Here is a 20,119-nt window from a genome sequence, read left to right on the forward strand (position 1 = left end):
GTAGTCGCGCTTTATAAGAATCCTGATTGATTGATTGAAGCATCTGAAATAGATCCCACACACTATCATCCGCCCCTACAAATGTTCAAGTTATCAAGGGCATGACTCTGGAAGAAGCTGCTCGAAGCACAGTGCTTTGACTTGTGCTGCCAGCGGCATATCCATCAGCTCACCGAAGGATAAAGAATCCTTAACTGCACAAGGGGAGTGTGCACGACAAGGTGTATATCCTCTGCCTCAAAATAACACACCAGCTTTGTGCATCATTGCTCACAATACCAAATCCTGGTTTGTTGACTTGTATGGAACAGCAAACCTCTGCATCAGTATTTGAACTTCCAATGTGTTTGCTTTGCACCCTTGTCCCTTAAGAGGACAAGGACTGCTATGCTACACAAAGTGACACACCGTGAATGGGACATCACGTTCTTTATGCCGCAGTCCATGGAACTGCTGTCTGCTCCTTCACATGACCAAAGCTTGCACACACAGAGTGCAAGCTGTCAGAATCGACAGCTCACACTTTGCAAACGGTTACAGCTTGTCCCCCCCAAGAGCTGTAAAAAAGCATTTGTGAATTATTTTGAGAGTCACAAGGTGGAGCACCACTCTCTGCCGCCCTCTTCAACTCACAATGTGTGTAGTGTGATTGTAAACAGCATAATTCTGTGGTAAGTAAACATTGGTGCATTGCAAAGTCAACTGCGCTGGTACTGTAAATGCAAAGTACCTTTGTGCATCGGAACCCCCATGTCTTATTACTTGAAATGATTATAGGTTTCTGAGCAAGATTTTGAATTTCTTCGCACAGAGTGAATAGAAAATCAATCACAGCATGTGTGGTTACAGAAGCATTTAGACATGACCACAACCTTTTTCCTCTATGATATTATTTTTCATTATGCAATATAAACCGCATCTACACAATAATGAGGCAAAGATGATGTAGTGCTCATGTGAAATAGTGCATGTGCGAACAGTGAGTGCTATGAAGCATGTTTCTAATGTGCACTGTTTTAGTTGGCCTACTGACAAATTGTGTGCAACAAAGCAGGCAATTAACATACATGTTTCAGAACATTATATGGCAACGAAGAGCATTCCAAATCAGTAGAAGTTGGTGTTTCGCCCCTTCTTTACCACTAAATTGAGGTCATACGTGCTTCAGTGCAATAAATGAAGACTACTTCTCAACAGATTTTAGCAACTTAATCAAGTGTATCCAACATTGGCTGTTACTTTCTACCTGGACGCGTTGTGGACTGATGATATAGGCCATCTAGAGATGAACTGCGTCGCTACTGCAAATATCATCTCACCCAGCCCTGATGAAGACTCAGTTTAGAATTAATAGATTTGACGTCGCAACCATGATTTACAGAATGTTTCTATGCTTGCGCCAAGAATTCAAAATGTCACTATCTGTAATGATACTTTATCCAGCTGCTCTGAAAATTAAATTACAAAACACCTATATATCTTTATTAATATTACTCATCAACGAAAGTAAGCAATTTTAAAATTAGTATAGCAGTTTATAGACACATTATCAATTAAATGAGGAATTTAAATTGGTTTATAGAACCACACAATTAAGTAAATAACATTTTGATAACTACATTTAAATGTGTAAAAGGTGCAACCAAAACCTAAAAGCAGAATGCTGCTTACCCTGTACCCGAATGCTGCTTACCCTGTACCCATCAGTTGGTAGCTTGTAGTGCTACATACTCCACTGTCATCTAGTGTTGGGCGCTACCATTTACAGGTTGTTTTTCTTTGATGAAGTCTTTGGGCTTGAGATGTTTTGTACTCTTCCCCTAGCACACGATGTACTAGGACAAAGACACCTGCCTCAGATTGTTTGCCGTCCAGAGGGTGAGTATTGTCAGTGAAGTTAAACAGAATACGTATACTGTGCGTTGTGACTAAGAGGAAAAACTTAAAACATCGTGAATCATAGCTCACTTCTTGGGAGGTGGCAGGGCACATATAAACCTCTTTATGTACAAACGCTTGCAGTACACAGACTGCAAAGCAATCTCTCCCATAAGCAGTGGCTAGCAAGAGGATGAAGCAGATGTGTGCAGCATGGTTTTTAATATGGTTTGGCAAACCAAAGTCTCTTGACAGGCCTGAATATCCACACCAGTAGTGCTTAGTGAACCTGTGTGGTGTTGGCCATCTAGTAGCTTTACAGATGTCTGCTCTAGGAAGGGTTTTTGGGGTTGAAGATGGTAGGTATGTCAGAGGGTTCTCAACGCTGCTTGCTGAGCAGCACTCCCTGCAGTATCTTAGCATCTTTTTAAATACCTTGCAAGAAGCGTAACTGCTCATGCTCCGGAGACAGGCAGAGGTTACAGACGCAGTGGCGCCCCTACAGTGGGTATTTAGTATTGCACCTTGAGCAAAACTGAAAGAGGATTTTCTCCATACCCTCCTCCCCCAAAAGTAATTCTCAATTCGACCTGAGTCCTAGCAAGGAAGAGATATGGTACCCGGTTTTGTAGCAGCTGATTCTTCTCACGATAGACCAGGACACCTGATAACTGGAGACAAAAGGAACGGAGAACAGTCCCAGGGCTTCAGCTGAAACATCCAAACCCAATGGCAGAAAATAGTAGTCTGAGGTGGGGACTTCGTCATGGTGCATTGTCGGCTAATGAAGGAGGCAAGAGGGGAATTCAAAACTAGGCAGCCTTAGCATTTGGCAAACCTGGTGTTCAGCAATGGTAGACTCATAAGAAAATCTTTGGGCCCTGCACTTCATTTTTTTGAAACAAATACAAGTTAGCACGACTTGGGTACCCAAGAGGTCAAATAGCCAAAAAGGTCCTTGAGGGGGCAGACTCTTTCATTAAATTCCTCTCAGACAAGGTGCTGTTCTGTGTATTCCCACTTACTTTTTCGTTCCACAGGTTTCCATTCTTCACTATCTGTTTCCCAGTTTTCTTCAACCTTCTTGGGTTTCTCTGTATCAATCGCAGAAGAAGGAAAATGTTAATTGGGGGACATCCACCCCTACAGACTTTCAATTCGGTTCAGCCCAACAGTGATCGAGTGTGTGTGCCAACCATGATTTATTTTCTTGGCTGTTAACCAGTTCTTTTCATATTTGAGAAAGGCAACCAGAATGACATACAAGCACTTTCGACACGTTCAACTAGTGAACTTTCAATGTATTCTCCTTGCGTCAGGAAGTTAGAGCTACTAAAACCAGACAGCTGATGTTCTGTCTAGTGTTGTTCTTGGCTTCAACATGTGTATCATCAATATGCTGGATGGACCAGTCACAAAGGCATACGATTGGCAGGCACAGCCCATGATCCATGCTGGAGGGGCAGCAATACATTCAAAAGAGAAAGACATAAAAAGCATCGATGAAAAAGAGCTTGCAAGAGAGAGATAAAGAGACAAGAACAAAAGAAGGTAGAGTTGTGGAGGATAGGAGGAGGAGGAATCAAGACTAGGCACCTTTGGTGTACAAAAACCACAGCAATTCGAAAGCTATGGTCTCATGCACTTTTTTATTTTTTGTAAATCGAGCTCTACCTAGATCAAACCTGCTCTTTCTAGAAAGATGGTACGGCATTCGTCTCTCCATCACAACTTGGGTCGCGCTCTCTGGGCATGACCGGGTCCCATATATTATACTTTTCTATGTGTGCTAAATGAAACACCAGTGACATCTAATGACGTCATACTCCCAAAACCTACAATTTGCTTTATACAAAACTGTGCCTTGAGCTATCGTTAGTATCCCCAAATAGAGATAGTTTCCACAAATGTGGGTTTATGGGAACAAACCGCATTCAGGACATGCTCGGTTAATATTTTGCCATGCATGAAGTAGACACTCAGTCCTGTTATCTAATTTGGGTCCAACTAAGTTTCAGTAACAAACGTTGGAAAGAGCCTCGCATTTAACGATTGATTCTGTTAAACAATGAGCTGCACTTCGTCCATTCTGCAGATGGGGAGAATACCGTAAATTGTGATTTGTCACTACATCACCACCTCTCAGCATCTTTCTTGAATAAATGTAATTCTTTCTTTGTAATCTCATGTTACATTTTTATATCCAGAGTTGTGTAATGTGGAGATATTTTGAGTTCTACCTTTCTTCATATGCACGGATCATGGAATTCTAACTCAATAAAAAACAATATCCTTATTAGTTAGTAAAGCAACACTTGTGTGCTTTGAAAATTGGTATCTACATCACCTAACTTGCTGTTATTGCCAACCAATGTACATGTCTCCAAAATCCTGATATACTTTATTTTAACCATTTATTTCAAATCCTGTGATTAGAAGGAACTCTATCTATACCCACCTTACCTTATTGCTTAGTTAACATACCTATACATATTCAAACAGACCGATGATCCTTCTGCCTATAAACATAAGACTACATTTTTCAAAACGTTTCATATAAATATGTTAAATCCAGGTACTTACTGACAATGTTCAGACCTGTGTTAGTAATCTAGTGGTCCAGAAGATTTCTCTTTGCTTTAATTTAAGGACACTATTACCCTCTTTTAGATTTTTTTAATAGTTTGTGTTCAGTGTGTTACCAGCTCTTTCATCTGAGTAAAGGACATATGACGGCAAAGAGTCATTGGAAGCAACAATGAAATCATTTTAGCCCAAATCGAATGTGAGTGGTGCTGAAGTTGTGGCATGTTGAGTTTTTATTGAAGGTGCCTGGGGGAGTTCTCGGCCTTGCAGTTGACTACAACTTGCTACCATTAAAATAGTTTACAATGTTGTATCATCACAGACAATCCACCTACTGTTATTTGACTATCCTGACCAAGACTGAGATCAACAACCCTTGCCACCAGCACTCAGGACTATCACCAATAAATTCCATTCTTGCTTACTTCCCACACAATTCTGCCCATCACCGTGCCCTGAATCTTGGTAACCTCTTTGAAAGGCGTCTGGCCTCTGCCAGATACCTACCACTAAACATTAACTTACTTCAACACTACCTCACATTCCAGTGAGCTAATATACAAATTCACTAGTGGCACCAATAGGTAACGCGAAAACCTCCATCTATGTCCACGCTGCCACTCTTTCCAGACCCTTGAGAAAGTCTTCAACTTATTTCTCCGGTCAACCTTCTGCTCCTGTTCCACCTACTGCACTCCAAGGTTACCCTCCTGTGATGGCAGCTTTTGACATGGTTGTTCTATCCCTCCACAAATGTGAACCTTCCTACCTATATCTGTCATTTATCGGCCAGTGACCAGCTCTGAGGTAAAACCCTCCATCGGATGTCCCCCCCAAAATTCACATAATTCACATTCTCGGTATCCCAACATCTAAATGCTTCTACCCTGACTTCAGATTCCAAACATTGCCTACAAGAGAAATCTCACACAACACGTTTCTACACGAATGCCAATTTATCTGCAACACAAACTTCTGAGGTTGCTTTCGGCTCCATTCTTTCAAAGTTGGGTGAACAGGTGCCTATTTAATGTTGGGACCCTTGAGGTACCGTTCCACCCATCTACGTTCACTCAATCATTCATGTTTTAAACTGTCACTTTGCTCTTATGAAACATATGTTGTTACCTACGCCCTGAGATTCGGTGTACAATATTTGTATTTGAAATGCTTCATAATTAAAGACACAATACAAAGTCAGAGGGGTAAAAAAAAAACAGGGAATTGATTGGCTTGCAAAGTTTGGCAAAGTAATGACCACCTCATATGAATCCCAAGACGTCTGTGGGGATCATCTCTCTATAATTGATGTGAGACCACGTGTTAGCCCTGTGTAGACTTTGTGAATATGTTTTACAGAAGATCGCACTGTGTGAAGCACTCTTTCCCTTCAGTTCCGATACAGCATGTATTGACTCACCCTACACTACTAATACCAAAAGAGATCAAAAAATAATTTCTCCCCATTACTTTCCTCATTCTCTACATGAGATTCTTCCACAGTCACCAGATTTTGAGCAAATGCTCAACACATTGATCCAGAAGGAAAATAAACAAGGAAGCACTTAGAGATACTGGAGTGTGTGAAATAGACACTTCGGGGCATATTTACAAGTCCCTATCACCACCATAACATCACTTTTAAAGACGTTGTGGTGGCGATACGGTCTCCGCCTTATTTACAATGCATTGTTAAGCTACTTAACTTAGCTTAACCCTGCCTTGTAAATAGGGCTCCCGGTTTTATGGTATTTATTTTTTTCACATTTCCGTCTGTATTTATCCATATTTATTTTTTCATCATTTTATCTGTATTTATCCGCATTTATTTTTGTGGCAAGCAAAAGAAGATGCTGAAGCTAGTATTTTTCACATTTATTTAAATAGACAATGCACACTTTTTGCCGTTTTTTTTTATAGTGTGACTTTGCACCAAAGGTACTGAAGTGCTTAACATGAGCAACAGTTTGTTAACACAAAGTAATTTTCATTTTTACAGACAATTTTACATGCTGAGAGCTACTCCACAAGTCACCCCCTGTGTGCTTGTGCCCTCCTCACCCCTTCAGTATTCGTGTGGTTATACCTGTGTACTAGAAATGCTACAGTTAGCAGCAAGTCAGACTACCTGCAAGGTCTGTAAAGTACAGTGACTTAAGATTGTCCATTATTTGATAAGAAAGAACTACGGCCTGGGCTTCGACGAACAATTGCGAGGGCTAGCATTCAAGCAGTGCTCGAGACGGCACTTGGTGACAGTCGCTAGTGTTAGGTTTCAGATGTGGAGATATCTACTCACTCATTTGCATGCCTAAATTTCCATTAGACGGCTCTGTGCTTGGCTGGGAGCGAGCATTGCTCTCCAGGGAGGGTGATTTAGAGGGGAGAATAATCTTCAGGACATCGCAGTAGCAGTTTCAGATTTCTTTCCTTGGCCCCTTTGCGCCTCAGACACTGATTTTCCACAGTAGCACATAGACACCATAAAGCTGGTTGGTAAGTATTTTTCCGTTTCTATTTATAGATACAGACAAAGAAATAAATGTTTTCCGTCTGTATTTATGTGTAAAAATCCGTTTAAACGGAAAACCGGGAGCCCTACTTGTAAATAAGGCACCCTTTCACGCTATACTTAGCATGAAAGGGGAGGGCAATGGGTGTTGCTGTGGGTGTTCCACCACAACACCCATTGATTTTGACGCTGTCCCATATTTACAAGGGTGGCATAAATATGGGGCTGCGCCAATATTAAGACCAGGGAAAATCTGGAATTATCTTGACACAGCAAGGAGAAATGTTTAATTTCTCCTAGTTTTTGCTGTTTCCATGTGTGCTGCGTTGTGCCTCTGATTGTTTCAAATCACCATTTCAGATTATTTATGGGCATGAAGGGGCCTCTTTTCATACACGGGATATGTATCCCGTGTACGAAAAGAGGCAGCAGAGTCTTTTCGTACACAGGATACGTTTTGGACTTGGATGGACTTGCCCATTTGAACTTGCATGATGCAATCGCATCTACATAGCTGCGGTTGACCCATGGCATTAATGTTAAGGATGCCATTGAACTGGAAGTGGCACGTACTTGTTTGATAGGGTCATTGCTGAAATAACTGGAAGTAACACACGTTTGTTGGAAAAGGGACACAATTGAAACAACTCACCAATGGCTTCTTGATCTGTGAAAATCGGAATTCTGCCTAGCATTCTCTTTTGGATGCATATGGCCATGTCTGAACTGGGGTGGCAGAGTGGGCTAAAGAACGGTGATGGATCAAACCCAGATCTGTTGACTGGGTGTGAGTGTTTGATTGGTTCTGATGCTCCGTCCATCACCACCCCCTTTTGTACTGCTTTGTTCGCCATAAGTTGGCAGGGTATGCTCAGACGTGAGTCCCTTGCTCACTTTGCCACTGGATTCAAGCAAGCCTGGCTGAAGACGGCTGAAATGCCAGAAACCGGTCCTAGGAAGCTTGTTTCCGGTCCAGGGAAGACATGGCTTGGCAGTTCGGGTTGGACTGTTCCCATGAGGCACAGGGTCAGACTGATTTGCATATGGCCATGTCTGAACTGGGGTGGCAGAGTGGGCTAAAGAACGGTGATGGATCAAACCCAGATCTGTTGACTGGGTGTGAGTGTTTGATTGGTTCTGATGCTCCGTCCATCACCACCCCCTTTTGTACTGCTTTGTTCGCCATAAGTTGGCAGGGTATGCTCAGACGTGAGTCCCTTGCTCACTTTGCCACTGGATTCAAGCAAGCCTGGCTGAAGACGGCTGAAATGCCAGAAACCGGTCCTAGGAAGCTTGTTTCCGGTCCAGGGAAGACATGGCTTGGCAGTTCGGGTTGGACTGTTCCCATGAGGCACAGGGTCAGACTGATTTGCATATGGCCATGTCTGAACTGGGGTGGCAGAGTGGGCTAAAGAACGGTGATGGATCAAACCCAGATCTGTTGACTGGGTGTGAGTGTTTGATTGGTTCTGATGCTCCGTCCATCACCACCCCCTTTTGTACTGCTTTGTTCGCCATAAGTTGGCAGGGTATGCTCAGACGTGAGTCCCTTGCTCACTTTGCCACTGGATTCAAGCAAGCCTGGCTGAAGACGGCTGAAATGCCAGAAACCGGTCCTAGGAAGCTTGTTTCCGGTCCAGGGAAGACATGGCTTGGCAGTTCGGGTTGGACTGTTCCCATGAGGCACAGGGTCAGACTGATTTGCATATGGCCATGTCTGAACTGGGGTGGCAGAGTGGGCTAAAGAACGGTGATGGATCAAACCCAGATCTGTTGACTGGGTGTGAGTGTTTGATTGGTTCTGATGCTCCGTCCATCACCACCCCCTTTTGTACTGCTTTGTTCGCCATAAGTTGGCAGGGTATGCTCAGACGTGAGTCCCTTGCTCACTTTGCCACTGGATTCAAGCAAGCCTGGCTGAAGACGGCTGAAATGCCAGAAACCGGTCCTAGGAAGCTTGTTTCCGGTCCAGGGAAGACATGGCTTGGCAGTTCGGGTTGGACTGTTCCCATGAGGCACAGGGTCAGACTGATTTGCATATGGCCATGTCTGAACTGGGGTGGCAGAGTGGGCTAAAGAACGGTGATGGATCAAACCCAGATCTGTTGACTGGGTGTGAGTGTTTGATTGGTTCTGATGCTCCGTCCATCACCACCCCCTTTTGTACTGCTTTGTTCGCCATAAGTTGGCAGGGTATGCTCAGACGTGAGTCCCTTGCTCACTTTGCCACTGGATTCAAGCAAGCCTGGCTGAAGACGGCTGAAATGCCAGAAACCGGTCCTAGGAAGCTTGTTTCCGGTCCAGGGAAGACATGGCTTGGCAGTTCGGGTTGGACTGTTCCCATGAGGCACAGGGTCAGACTGATTTGCATATGGCCATGTCTGAACTGGGGTGGCAGAGTGGGCTAAAGAACGGTGATGGATCAAACCCAGATCTGTTGACTGGGTGTGAGTGTTTGATTGGTTCTGATGCTCCGTCCATCACCACCCCCTTTTGTACTGCTTTGTTCGCCATAAGTTGGCAGGGTATGCTCAGACGTGAGTCCCTTGCTCACTTTGCCACTGGATTCAAGCAAGCCTGGCTGAAGACGGCTGAAATGCCAGAAACCGGTCCTAGGAAGCTTGTTTCCGGTCCAGGGAAGACATGGCTTGGCAGTTCGGGTTGGACTGTTCCCATGAGGCACAGGGTCAGACTGATTTGCATATGGCCATGTCTGAACTGGGGTGGCAGAGTGGGCTAAAGAACGGTGATGGATCAAACCCAGATCTGTTGACTGGGTGTGAGTGTTTGATTGGTTCTGATGCTCCGTCCATCACCACCCCCTTTTGTACTGCTTTGTTCGCCATAAGTTGGCAGGGTATGCTCAGACGTGAGTCCCTTGCTCACTTTGCCACTGGATTCAAGCAAGCCTGGCTGAAGACGGCTGAAATGCCAGAAACCGGTCCTAGGAAGCTTGTTTCCGGTCCAGGGAAGACATGGCTTGGCAGTTCGGGTTGGACTGTTCCCATGAGGCACAGGGTCAGACTGATTTGCATATGGCCATGTCTGAACTGGGGTGGCAGAGTGGGCTAAAGAACGGTGATGGATCAAACCCAGATCTGTTGACTGGGTGTGAGTGTTTGATTGGTTCTGATGCTCCGTCCATCACCACCCCCTTTTGTACTGCTTTGTTCGCCATAAGTTGGCAGGGTATGCTCAGACGTGAGTCCCTTGCTCACTTTGCCACTGGATTCAAGCAAGCCTGGCTGAAGACGGCTGAAATGCCAGAAACCGGTCCTAGGAAGCTTGTTTCCGGTCCAGGGAAGACATGGCTTGGCAGTTCGGGTTGGACTGTTCCCATGAGGCACAGGGTCAGACTGATTTGCATATGGCCATGTCTGAACTGGGGTGGCAGAGTGGGCTAAAGAACGGTGATGGATCAAACCCAGATCTGTTGACTGGGTGTGAGTGTTTGATTGGTTCTGATGCTCCGTCCATCACCACCCCCTTTTGTACTGCTTTGTTCGCCATAAGTTGGCAGGGTATGCTCAGACGTGAGTCCCTTGCTCACTTTGCCACTGGATTCAAGCAAGCCTGGCTGAAGACGGCTGAAATGCCAGAAACCGGTCCTAGGAAGCTTGTTTCCGGTCCAGGGAAGACATGGCTTGGCAGTTCGGGTTGGACTGTTCCCATGAGGCACAGGGTCAGACTGATTTGCATATGGCCATGTCTGAACTGGGGTGGCAGAGTGGGCTAAAGAACGGTGATGGATCAAACCCAGATCTGTTGACTGGGTGTGAGTGTTTGATTGGTTCTGATGCTCCGTCCATCACCACCCCCTTTTGTACTGCTTTGTTCGCCATAAGTTGGCAGGGTATGCTCAGACGTGAGTCCCTTGCTCACTTTGCCACTGGATTCAAGCAAGCCTGGCTGAAGACGGCTGAAATGCCAGAAACCGGTCCTAGGAAGCTTGTTTCCGGTCCAGGGAAGACATGGCTTGGCAGTTCGGGTTGGACTGTTCCCATGAGGCACAGGGTCAGACTGATTTGCATATGGCCATGTCTGAACTGGGGTGGCAGAGTGGGCTAAAGAACGGTGATGGATCAAACCCAGATCTGTTGACTGGGTGTGAGTGTTTGATTGGTTCTGATGCTCCGTCCATCACCACCCCCTTTTGTACTGCTTTGTTCGCCATAAGTTGGCAGGGTATGCTCAGACGTGAGTCCCTTGCTCACTTTGCCACTGGATTCAAGCAAGCCTGGCTGAAGACGGCTGAAATGCCAGAAACCGGTCCTAGGAAGCTTGTTTCCGGTCCAGGGAAGACATGGCTTGGCAGTTCGGGTTGGACTGTTCCCATGAGGCACAGGGTCAGACTGATTTGCATATGGCCATGTCTGAACTGGGGTGGCAGAGTGGGCTAAAGAACGGTGATGGATCAAACCCAGATCTGTTGACTGGGTGTGAGTGTTTGATTGGTTCTGATGCTCCGTCCATCACCACCCCCTTTTGTACTGCTTTGTTCGCCATAAGTTGGCAGGGTATGCTCAGACGTGAGTCCCTTGCTCACTTTGCCACTGGATTCAAGCAAGCCTGGCTGAAGACGGCTGAAATGCCAGAAACCGGTCCTAGGAAGCTTGTTTCCGGTCCAGGGAAGACATGGCTTGGCAGTTCGGGTTGGACTGTTCCCATGAGGCACAGGGTCAGACTGATTTGCATATGGCCATGTCTGAACTGGGGTGGCAGAGTGGGCTAAAGAACGGTGATGGATCAAACCCAGATCTGTTGACTGGGTGTGAGTGTTTGATTGGTTCTGATGCTCCGTCCATCACCACCCCCTTTTGTACTAATAAATTGGAAGTGGCATGTACTTGGTTGAGAAAAGGGAAATTATTGAACACAACTCGCCATTGGCTTTCTGCAGTGTGAAAATCTGAATTGCGCCTACTGTTATCTTTTGCCCTGAAGAAGCCCTGTTTGGGGTGAAACACGTTGGCTGTACACATTTGTGCAAAGAATACAAGAAATAAAAGAATTGCAACACACAACCAAGAGAATCTGAGAAAGAATTATTTTTGTCTGCCGACACAATTTTGTACTTTTTGTATTGCCTCTCATCACTCTGTTTTAATTAGATTACTACAGATTCCTTATCGAGGAGGATACAATAGAGACTGATAAAGAGCATGAAGCATATGAAAAGGGCATTTGCAATATGCTTTGAAGTCTTTATAAATAGTCTTCAGGGTGTGAGGATTCTGGCAGGGGACTTCGGCCAGGTCCCAGGCTCATGGTGCAGGATATCAGAATGCTCAATTCTGTGTGTTTCTTGTTGGGTTAGATATTGATGGAGAAAGTTGAGCTTTGTCTGCTAAAGAATAGGAACTGAAATAAACTCACTTTCTAAAGCATCAGAAAAATAGAATATTTTGGGGTGAATGGGGTGCACTCTTGTTACGACGGAGAAGTCCCTTGCATGGCGATGGACATGCACCCCTGCCCTGAGTGTCCCAGATGCCTTGATGTCTGGATCCCTCGGGCTGATTTTTGTTGTCATCGGTGAACACAGATCATGCGTGTGCGCCATGACATAGGCCTATCTCACAGATTACATTCTTTTTGGACTATGGATGCCCAAGTGATATCCTCATAATGGTGAAAGGCCCCTGCTTTTGCCAGGAGTTAAGTAGCATAAGCGTGGGGGTGGCAGCATGCTGTCTAGAGATCAGTAGAAGTGGACAGGCCTTTTTAGCTGTGTAAATGAAGTCTGTCCTACAGGCTCAATCATGCTATGTGCTGAGTGGAGGAGCATGAGGAGGTAGAGACATATCCCCAGTTTTTTGGATTGCTGCATTCCTGTGAGCTGGGTGGGACACACACTGGAAGAAGGAGAGTCAGGCTCTCTAGTATACTTTAAAGTGTGAAAAATATTGCTGCTTACTTCCTATAGCCGGTTGCGCAGATCCGTCAGTGTAGATAATATATTCATACTGTTCAAGAGGGAAGATTTCATTAGGTAGAGGATATTCTTGTTCATATTGCAGGAAGGCCTGAGTTTTTAAACTGGGATCAAATCTGTATTCAACATCTGTTGCAGCAGGAGAATTCGCCCATTGTTTCCACCTAGGATGTAACGCATTTGGGACGCTGGCCTTTGTAACAGCTTCTAAAGCTGGTACTGGAGTCACGACAATGATGCGTTTCCCCTGAGGCAGTGCTCTTTCTCTTGCTACAGCAGTCTGAACGGCTGTCAGGATTTTTACTGTTGAAGTGAAATGCATTTCTGCATTTGTGTACAGGTGTGATTTGTAAGTGATTGGTACAGTTTCTCCCTCATTAATGGTCCAATTAGTGTACCCGCATTGACCCGCTATTACTTGGATCACTAAGTGGCGTACGTTTACGCGTGTCTGTAAGTGTTTGGAAGCAATCATGTCTTCCTGGAGTAAACGAAGAATATTAGTATGTTCTTGTGTCCAATCTTTGGCTGAAAAGTCAGGTTTTATAAAGACATAGAAAGGTTTTACCCTTTGTGCGTAATCTAAAATGTATGTCCTGCCGAAATTTAGGAATCCTAGTATTGATTGTAAACTTTTCAATGATTTTGGAGGCTGAAGCAGCGCACACTTTTCTAAAAAGTTAGCTGTCAGACTTTTGCCTTCACTTGACAACTCATATCCCAAAAATAGGACACTGAGGTGGGCTATTTTTGACTTTTTAAAGTTGAACTTGTACCCTTCTGCGGCAAATCCCATAATAATGGTGCTTACCCTGGTCAAGTGCCTCAACAAGTCGTCGTCAGTCGAATAAATATCATCCACATAGGACAACGCTTCTTCATCAAAATTTTGAAGTAACTCTGTTACTCTTTACGTCCCATATTGATTTCTCTATATGCGGATGATGTCTCCCTCTATGTAAAAGATCCGCTTCAAAATCTTAATTCGCTTCTGCGGGAATTTGTGAGATTTGGCGGACTTTCGGGAATAAATATTAACTGGGCTAAGTCCTAGATGTTCCCACTTACCTCAGCAGCAGTGTCATTCTCTACTGATTACTCTATAGAGTGGTGCACAGAGGGGGTAAAATATTTGGGGGTGCATGTCACCAATGATCGTGAGGAATTACTGAGTCGTAACTACGGCTGCGCGCTTGACAATATAATGAGTTGTATCAGCAGATGGATAGCCCTCACCATAGCGGGACGTATATCACTTATAAAAATGATCATCCTTCCCAAATGTTTATATTTCTATCTAAACATACCGATGTATCCTGGAAGGTCATTTTTTAATATGCTCAGGTCGGAGCTCATACGACTGGTCTGGGGCAGCAAGCAACCATGTCTGCAATGGGACATACTCACTCGCCCGTATTACCAGGGTGGGTTTGATGTGCCCAATTTTGAATTGTATTATTTGTGCGCCCAGGCACACTTTGAACACTATTGGGTTCATCCCCCCAGATATACTCCACAAGTTGCTATGGAGCATTGGCTGGCACATCCCATCCCGCTGGACGAGGTCATCCTGACTATTCCCGAGAATCGGCCAGAGGGGCCATCCTCAGTTGATTGCACTGTTAAAGCCTGGCGACGCCTCTCTCATTTACTTAAGGCACTGATGCTCTACTCACCGTTGCTCCCACTCACATATCGTCCAAAAATGCTGTTACTTCAAGAAGGAATATTTGCCAAGATCAAATCTAAATTTAAACTCACTTGTTGGGGGGACCTCTATTTAAATGGTAAATTCAGGGACATGTCACAACTGTTTCAGGCAAACCCAGCCTTCCCCTATGGACATTTTTCTGTATGTGCGATTGAGGCAGGGACTAAGGGAACACACGCTATCGTACCCCATGGAGCCTCCTACTGTTGCCCCACTGCACCACATGTTACTCACTGCTGATGCTTCGCATCTTGTATCTACTCTGTCCCATAGCCATAGCCTAAACACTGAAATGGAATACCGTACTAGCCCAGCGCGCGCCAAATGGAGCATTGAATTGGGGCATGACATTACAGACCAGCAGTGGAACTGCAAACAGACTGAACTTGTCTTCTCGAACAGCAGGCTGTGCATCACGCATTACAAATGTTTACACCATTTATACTACACTTCTGCTCGGTTACACCGATATGGGCTACGGGACAACGCCCGCTGCGATAGATGCAGGACAGACAATGCTGATTTTTTCCATCTGGCATGGGATTGTAGCGCAGTGCATTCATATTGGCAACAGGTATTTGTGGCACTGGAGCTCATGACCATCCTAGAAATACCGAAGTCCCCGCTGCTGGCGTTACTGGGATACGCAGAGGCACTTCCAGCGGCACAGTGTAAATTTGCCACCTTTAGTATACTACTGGCCAGACGGAGGGTGGCTTGGGGGTGGGGCAGGGGCAGAGCGCCGCAATTTAAGGATTGGTTGGGCAACATGAACCTGTGGCAGGAACAACTACATACTTACTCTGAATTAATACCTGTACCTTCTAGGCCTCTGGACCTATAGGCCCCCCGCACCAAGTACCTCATTGAACACCCACTCGCGCCTGCTACTGCTAACCCTGGGTGTAGTTTGCGTAGTAGCGCAACGTGTAGCTACGCGAAGTGTACATCGCAGTACGCGAGATACGCGTAGCGCTACGCGAACTGCGTAGTACGCTGTTCGCGATGATTGCACAGTGCTTGTCCGCACCGTGCAATCATTGCAAACAGCATCTTGCACAGTGCAAGCGGTCGTTTTCTGCTGCTCAAGTAGATTTTTACTCGAGCGGCAGCTTTCTCAACGCGGACTGGTAGTTTCTCATCGTGAGCGGTCGTGAGCATACGCGACCACTCGCAATGAGAAACTTGACCTCTCCACGTTGAGAATCTCGCCGGGAGGTTTTTTTTCCACGCACGCGATCAGCAACTTGATGTTGCTGTTCACGAACGAGCATGTCATTTTGCTCGCTCGCGGTCGCCAACTTGACGTTGAGGACCGCGAGTGAGCAAAAAATGCCAAGTACGCTCTGCGATTTTGCACTGTGCTACGTGCAATTCGCATAGAGCAAAGTAGCACAAACTACGCAAACTTCGCGAGCGTAGCGTAGTTGTCCGCCCAGGGTTAGTCAGCAGTCAGATTCGCTGCCTCAATAGGGGGACCATTCTAGGACAAACTTCAAGGGGTAATCATACTCTGGTTATTGCTATAACATGTAACAAATGTATATTATTTAAGTTTTTTCTATATACTCTCATATTGGGAAACAGATACGGGAGTACAATATGGTCCCAGGCTGATGTTCTTTGCCATGCTTAAATGCCTCTAAGGATATTACCATATATGCATGCTTCTCTGTACTATGTATGTTCATGCTCAGATGAGTTTTTCTGTATTGGAACCAATTGCTGGTACTGTTGGTTCACAGAATAAAACAATATTAAAAAAAACGAAACTCTGTTACTCTTGCTGAAAATACACCTGTGCTGTTTTTATACCCTTGTGCTAGACGACAGAATTGTCGTTGTGGCCCTAACGCACTGAATGCAGTTACATACCTGCTTTCAGGCGCTATATTTCTGCAGAAAAATCCATTTGAGATTTTAAGTGTGGTTTTGTATTTTTTGCGCACAATGTTATTCATTAGTGCGGCACTATGTGCATTTTGGACAGCAAATGTCTTTGTGCAGGAGTTTAAATGTCTGTAATCTAATACTAGACGATATGCATTGTCTGGTTTAGAAACAGGAAACAAAGGATTGTTCATTGGTGAGGTACATTTTTCAATGACTCCCTGGTATTCAAGTTGATCTAAGATCTCCCTGACCTGTTTTTTAGCTTCTTGCTTTATTGGATATTGCCTCTGAGCATTAGGTGAATCTTTTAACGGGATCACGTGGAGGTTGATTTCTCATCCCACCCTACGTGATTTTTGTACAACGCTGGAGCTTGGGCTACTGCCCACTCCTGTGCATATGCATGTTTAAGGTGAACGGGAACACAGTTGGAAAATGCAAGAAAAATTATACTTTCTCCCCTGGGGCACTCCATAACGAAGGCAGGCGCCAATCTTGTACTGCTAACAGGATGTCATAACCAGATGATAAGTTCTTCCAAAAAAGAGCTTTTACTTTCCTGGATTTGCCCCCCTCCAGCCGGAGTGTTACTTCGTATAACTTATGTGGGACGCTCACCCTGGTATCTGGTGTTTCCACCGTGATGTAATCATTCAACTCCGCTGTCACCAGAAATTCCTTCAGGTTCAGGCGAGCTAATGTTACTTCTGCTGCGCTGTCTAGCATCATCAGAGCCCATTCCCCGTCCAGAAGTTGTGTCCTCAGAATTCTGGGCATGTCTGATTTTCAGACCAGCAACTTTCTTTTTCTTAAATTGAGGTTTTGGATTTTGCTTATCTTCTTTTTAAGAAGTAAAGTCTTGAGCGCGCTGCTTGTCCCTGGACTGTGTGCGCTCCTCTCTGTGTTCTGACCGTCCTTCCATTTCGGAGCCTTTCTTCGAGCCCTGAAGGGAACGAGAGGAACGTGTATCAGTATCCTGATACCCCTCGGGTTTTCTAATATTGTCCCTATTCCTAAGGTTGTACCTCTTTTCAGAGTGCTCCTGTTGAGGAGACCTACCTCGGGACTGAGATCTCTTGTCTTTAGAATTTTCTTTTTTATCCCACTTCTTTTTAGAAGAAGTAAGTGTCTGTTTAAAAGTGTCCTTTTCAGGACTGCCCTGTAGTTGAGGTTTCAAAGCTTTTCCCACCAAACTATCCCTGCCTAACTCTGCATACGCAGTTTCAATTATTTTAGGTTGGTCATTCTCCTGTTCTAATGGAGAGAACTCCTGTAGGCATTGGCGGATTGCCAACGATGCTACTTCCCCTTTAATGTTAGCTAGTATTATGGCTGATACCTGATCGTAGTTGTTTAACAACTTCATCCCTAAGTTCAGGGCAGGTTCTGCTCCATAGTCGTTTTGTATTTGTCTTAATACATCTGGTACTACTGCTAATGAAGGAATACCATGTGTTCTGGTATATATGGCAGCAAAGACTGTACCCCATGAGGTGCAATCTTTTAACTGTGGTGTAATCCCCATGGGCAAGCAGATTGTTAACATTCTGTGTTTTTCAAATGGTGTTGTATTTGGGAATACTGCATCTAACTGGGTTACTTTCTGAGCTACCCAGAAAGGAATTTGTTCACGTTTTGTGGGCACTTTGCCCATTACCGCGTGTAATGTTTATGGAGTAATTTTAGTACCTGAGCCCAGTGTTGGAGCTGCAGTAGGTGTAATTACTGTTGGTTGGACCGCGAGTGTCCTTAAGACAAAATCTATCATGTTTCTGAGGAGTTTTATCAACTCTTTGTGTTGAACAAGTAGTTCAGTTACACAAATAATTTTACTCCAACTGACCATCCGATGGTCAATATTGTTACACGTAGATGGAACGATATGAAGGAAAAGGGAACTTTTAACTTCACCACTAGGTGAGCAAGGAAGCAATTCCTTTTGGTTTAGGTACCCTCACACACCCTAGTGGTGTCATGCTTCATCATCGGGTCACCCCGACGCCTAAAAGTCGGGGTGGGCTCAACCACAATGTTGGGAGCTCTTTGAAGAAATTACAGACCAGGGAGGCTATAAGATAAAAAACCTCAGGCAGATCCCCAGTATCCCTTTATTCTTGGGTCTGTCTGGGTTAATTAAAATTACTAAAAATAGGGGTCTATATAGGAGTATTATGGTCCTAGGACCCTAAAAATAGGGGTGTATATAGGAGTATTATGGTCCTAGGACCCTAATGCCAACATGTTTCAGTCCTAATATGGCCGTGAAGGTCCAGGACTTTCTTCAGGGCAAAAGAGGCCACCCTGGGATACAGAAGAGGGAAGTCCCTATCCTGTTTTCTTTGAAGCAAGGGCAGAGTAGCTGCTCCTTGTATGAGCGACTGATTAATTAATCTGTCATGCTTCGTATTTCCATCTGTAAAGAAGAACACAGAAAACAAACATCCAGCTTATACTGATTGGTTTTCATAATGGTAATTCCAAAGTGATGTGTCTCAAAATCGTGCTTGGAATGAAAAGCCACATCTATACGTGCCAGGTGGTCATAAGGCATAGTTGTGTGCAGCTATATCCACATATGTGCCACTCAAAAATTGTATCTGTACACAATTAATTGGCGTGACAGATATATTGTGCGGTGGCGAATTTGCTCGCATTCTAACTGAAACCACATGCCAGTTAGTGTATACTATCAATGAAAATAAACTCTCCTAGAGTCCTCTCTCACACATCATTCTCACCGTATCTGTGATTGAACACAGCAATTGAAAACATGCGTAATGATTTAAAACACCTATGGGTAATTGTGAAATTCACTCACTCATTCATACTTTCTTACCCGGACTTCGGATGATTTTCGTTTCTCAGGGGATGGTAGGGCTAATGGAGTAGCTCTATAGTCACACCCTAACATAGACCCCAAAGTGTCAATAAAAGGGGAAGGAAATGTTAAGAAAACCGAATTAGAGCATAGGAGTAGGAATATATGTATACCAGCTTCCTTCTCCAAAGAGGGCCCGTGTCCTGGGCTCTTAATCCTAGCCCCCTGAACTTACTTCGTCAAGAGTCCTGCTCCGCCTGTCCACCTACTTGGTCCCGATCCCCGGCGTTTTGCGCCATGTTTCGTAGATCGGTAAGTTTATACTTCCGCATTTGTTAAAGGATGAACTGGATTGGTCACAAAAAACATGTGACCAATGACGTGGGCAAGTAGAGTAAGGAACGGGATAGGTCAACCAAACCATGTGACCCATGACGTGGGCAGATAGACTCGCGAGTGAAAAAACTTTGAAAAAGTATAGTTACTTCACCCACGAGACAGAAAATGCAATGTACCCAATGTATTTAATCATAAGTTCACCCGATTATTTAAAGATTTAGTGTAGCGGAGATGTATGTTGTGTCCTTATACGGAGCTCATACCCTTCCGTTTTAATGTAGTTGCTGAAGGATAGGTTTCTCTGAGACACGTGATCGTAAACGTGTGCACATGGTCCTATCAGGCTCGTGGGAGATCGTAGTCACCACTCCCATAGACTCCTGGGAAGTGTAGTCTTCTAATGTTAGGATCGCGATGTCAATGCTGACTATGCGATAGTTACATGAC

General features: G+C 44.7%; 1 protein-coding gene across 3 annotated transcripts in view; it reads right to left on the reverse strand.

Moving 5' to 3' along the window:
• Positions 1 to 20,119, reverse strand: part of AEBP1 (AE binding protein 1) — a 319,836-nt gene that overhangs the window by 94,354 nt on the left and 205,363 nt on the right. For all 3 annotated transcript variants that reach the window (XM_085636122.1, XM_085636121.1, XM_085636123.1), the window contains one exon: positions 2,904 to 2,972. In XM_085636122.1, coding sequence (XP_085492248.1) covers positions 2,904 to 2,972 — 69 coding nt within the window. The remainder of the gene's footprint in view (positions 1 to 2,903; positions 2,973 to 20,119) is intronic.

Source organism: Triturus cristatus, chromosome 11 (genome assembly GCF_964204655.1).
Source record: "Triturus cristatus chromosome 11, aTriCri1.1, whole genome shotgun sequence".
Classification (NCBI taxonomy): domain Eukaryota; kingdom Metazoa; phylum Chordata; class Amphibia; order Caudata; family Salamandridae; genus Triturus; species Triturus cristatus.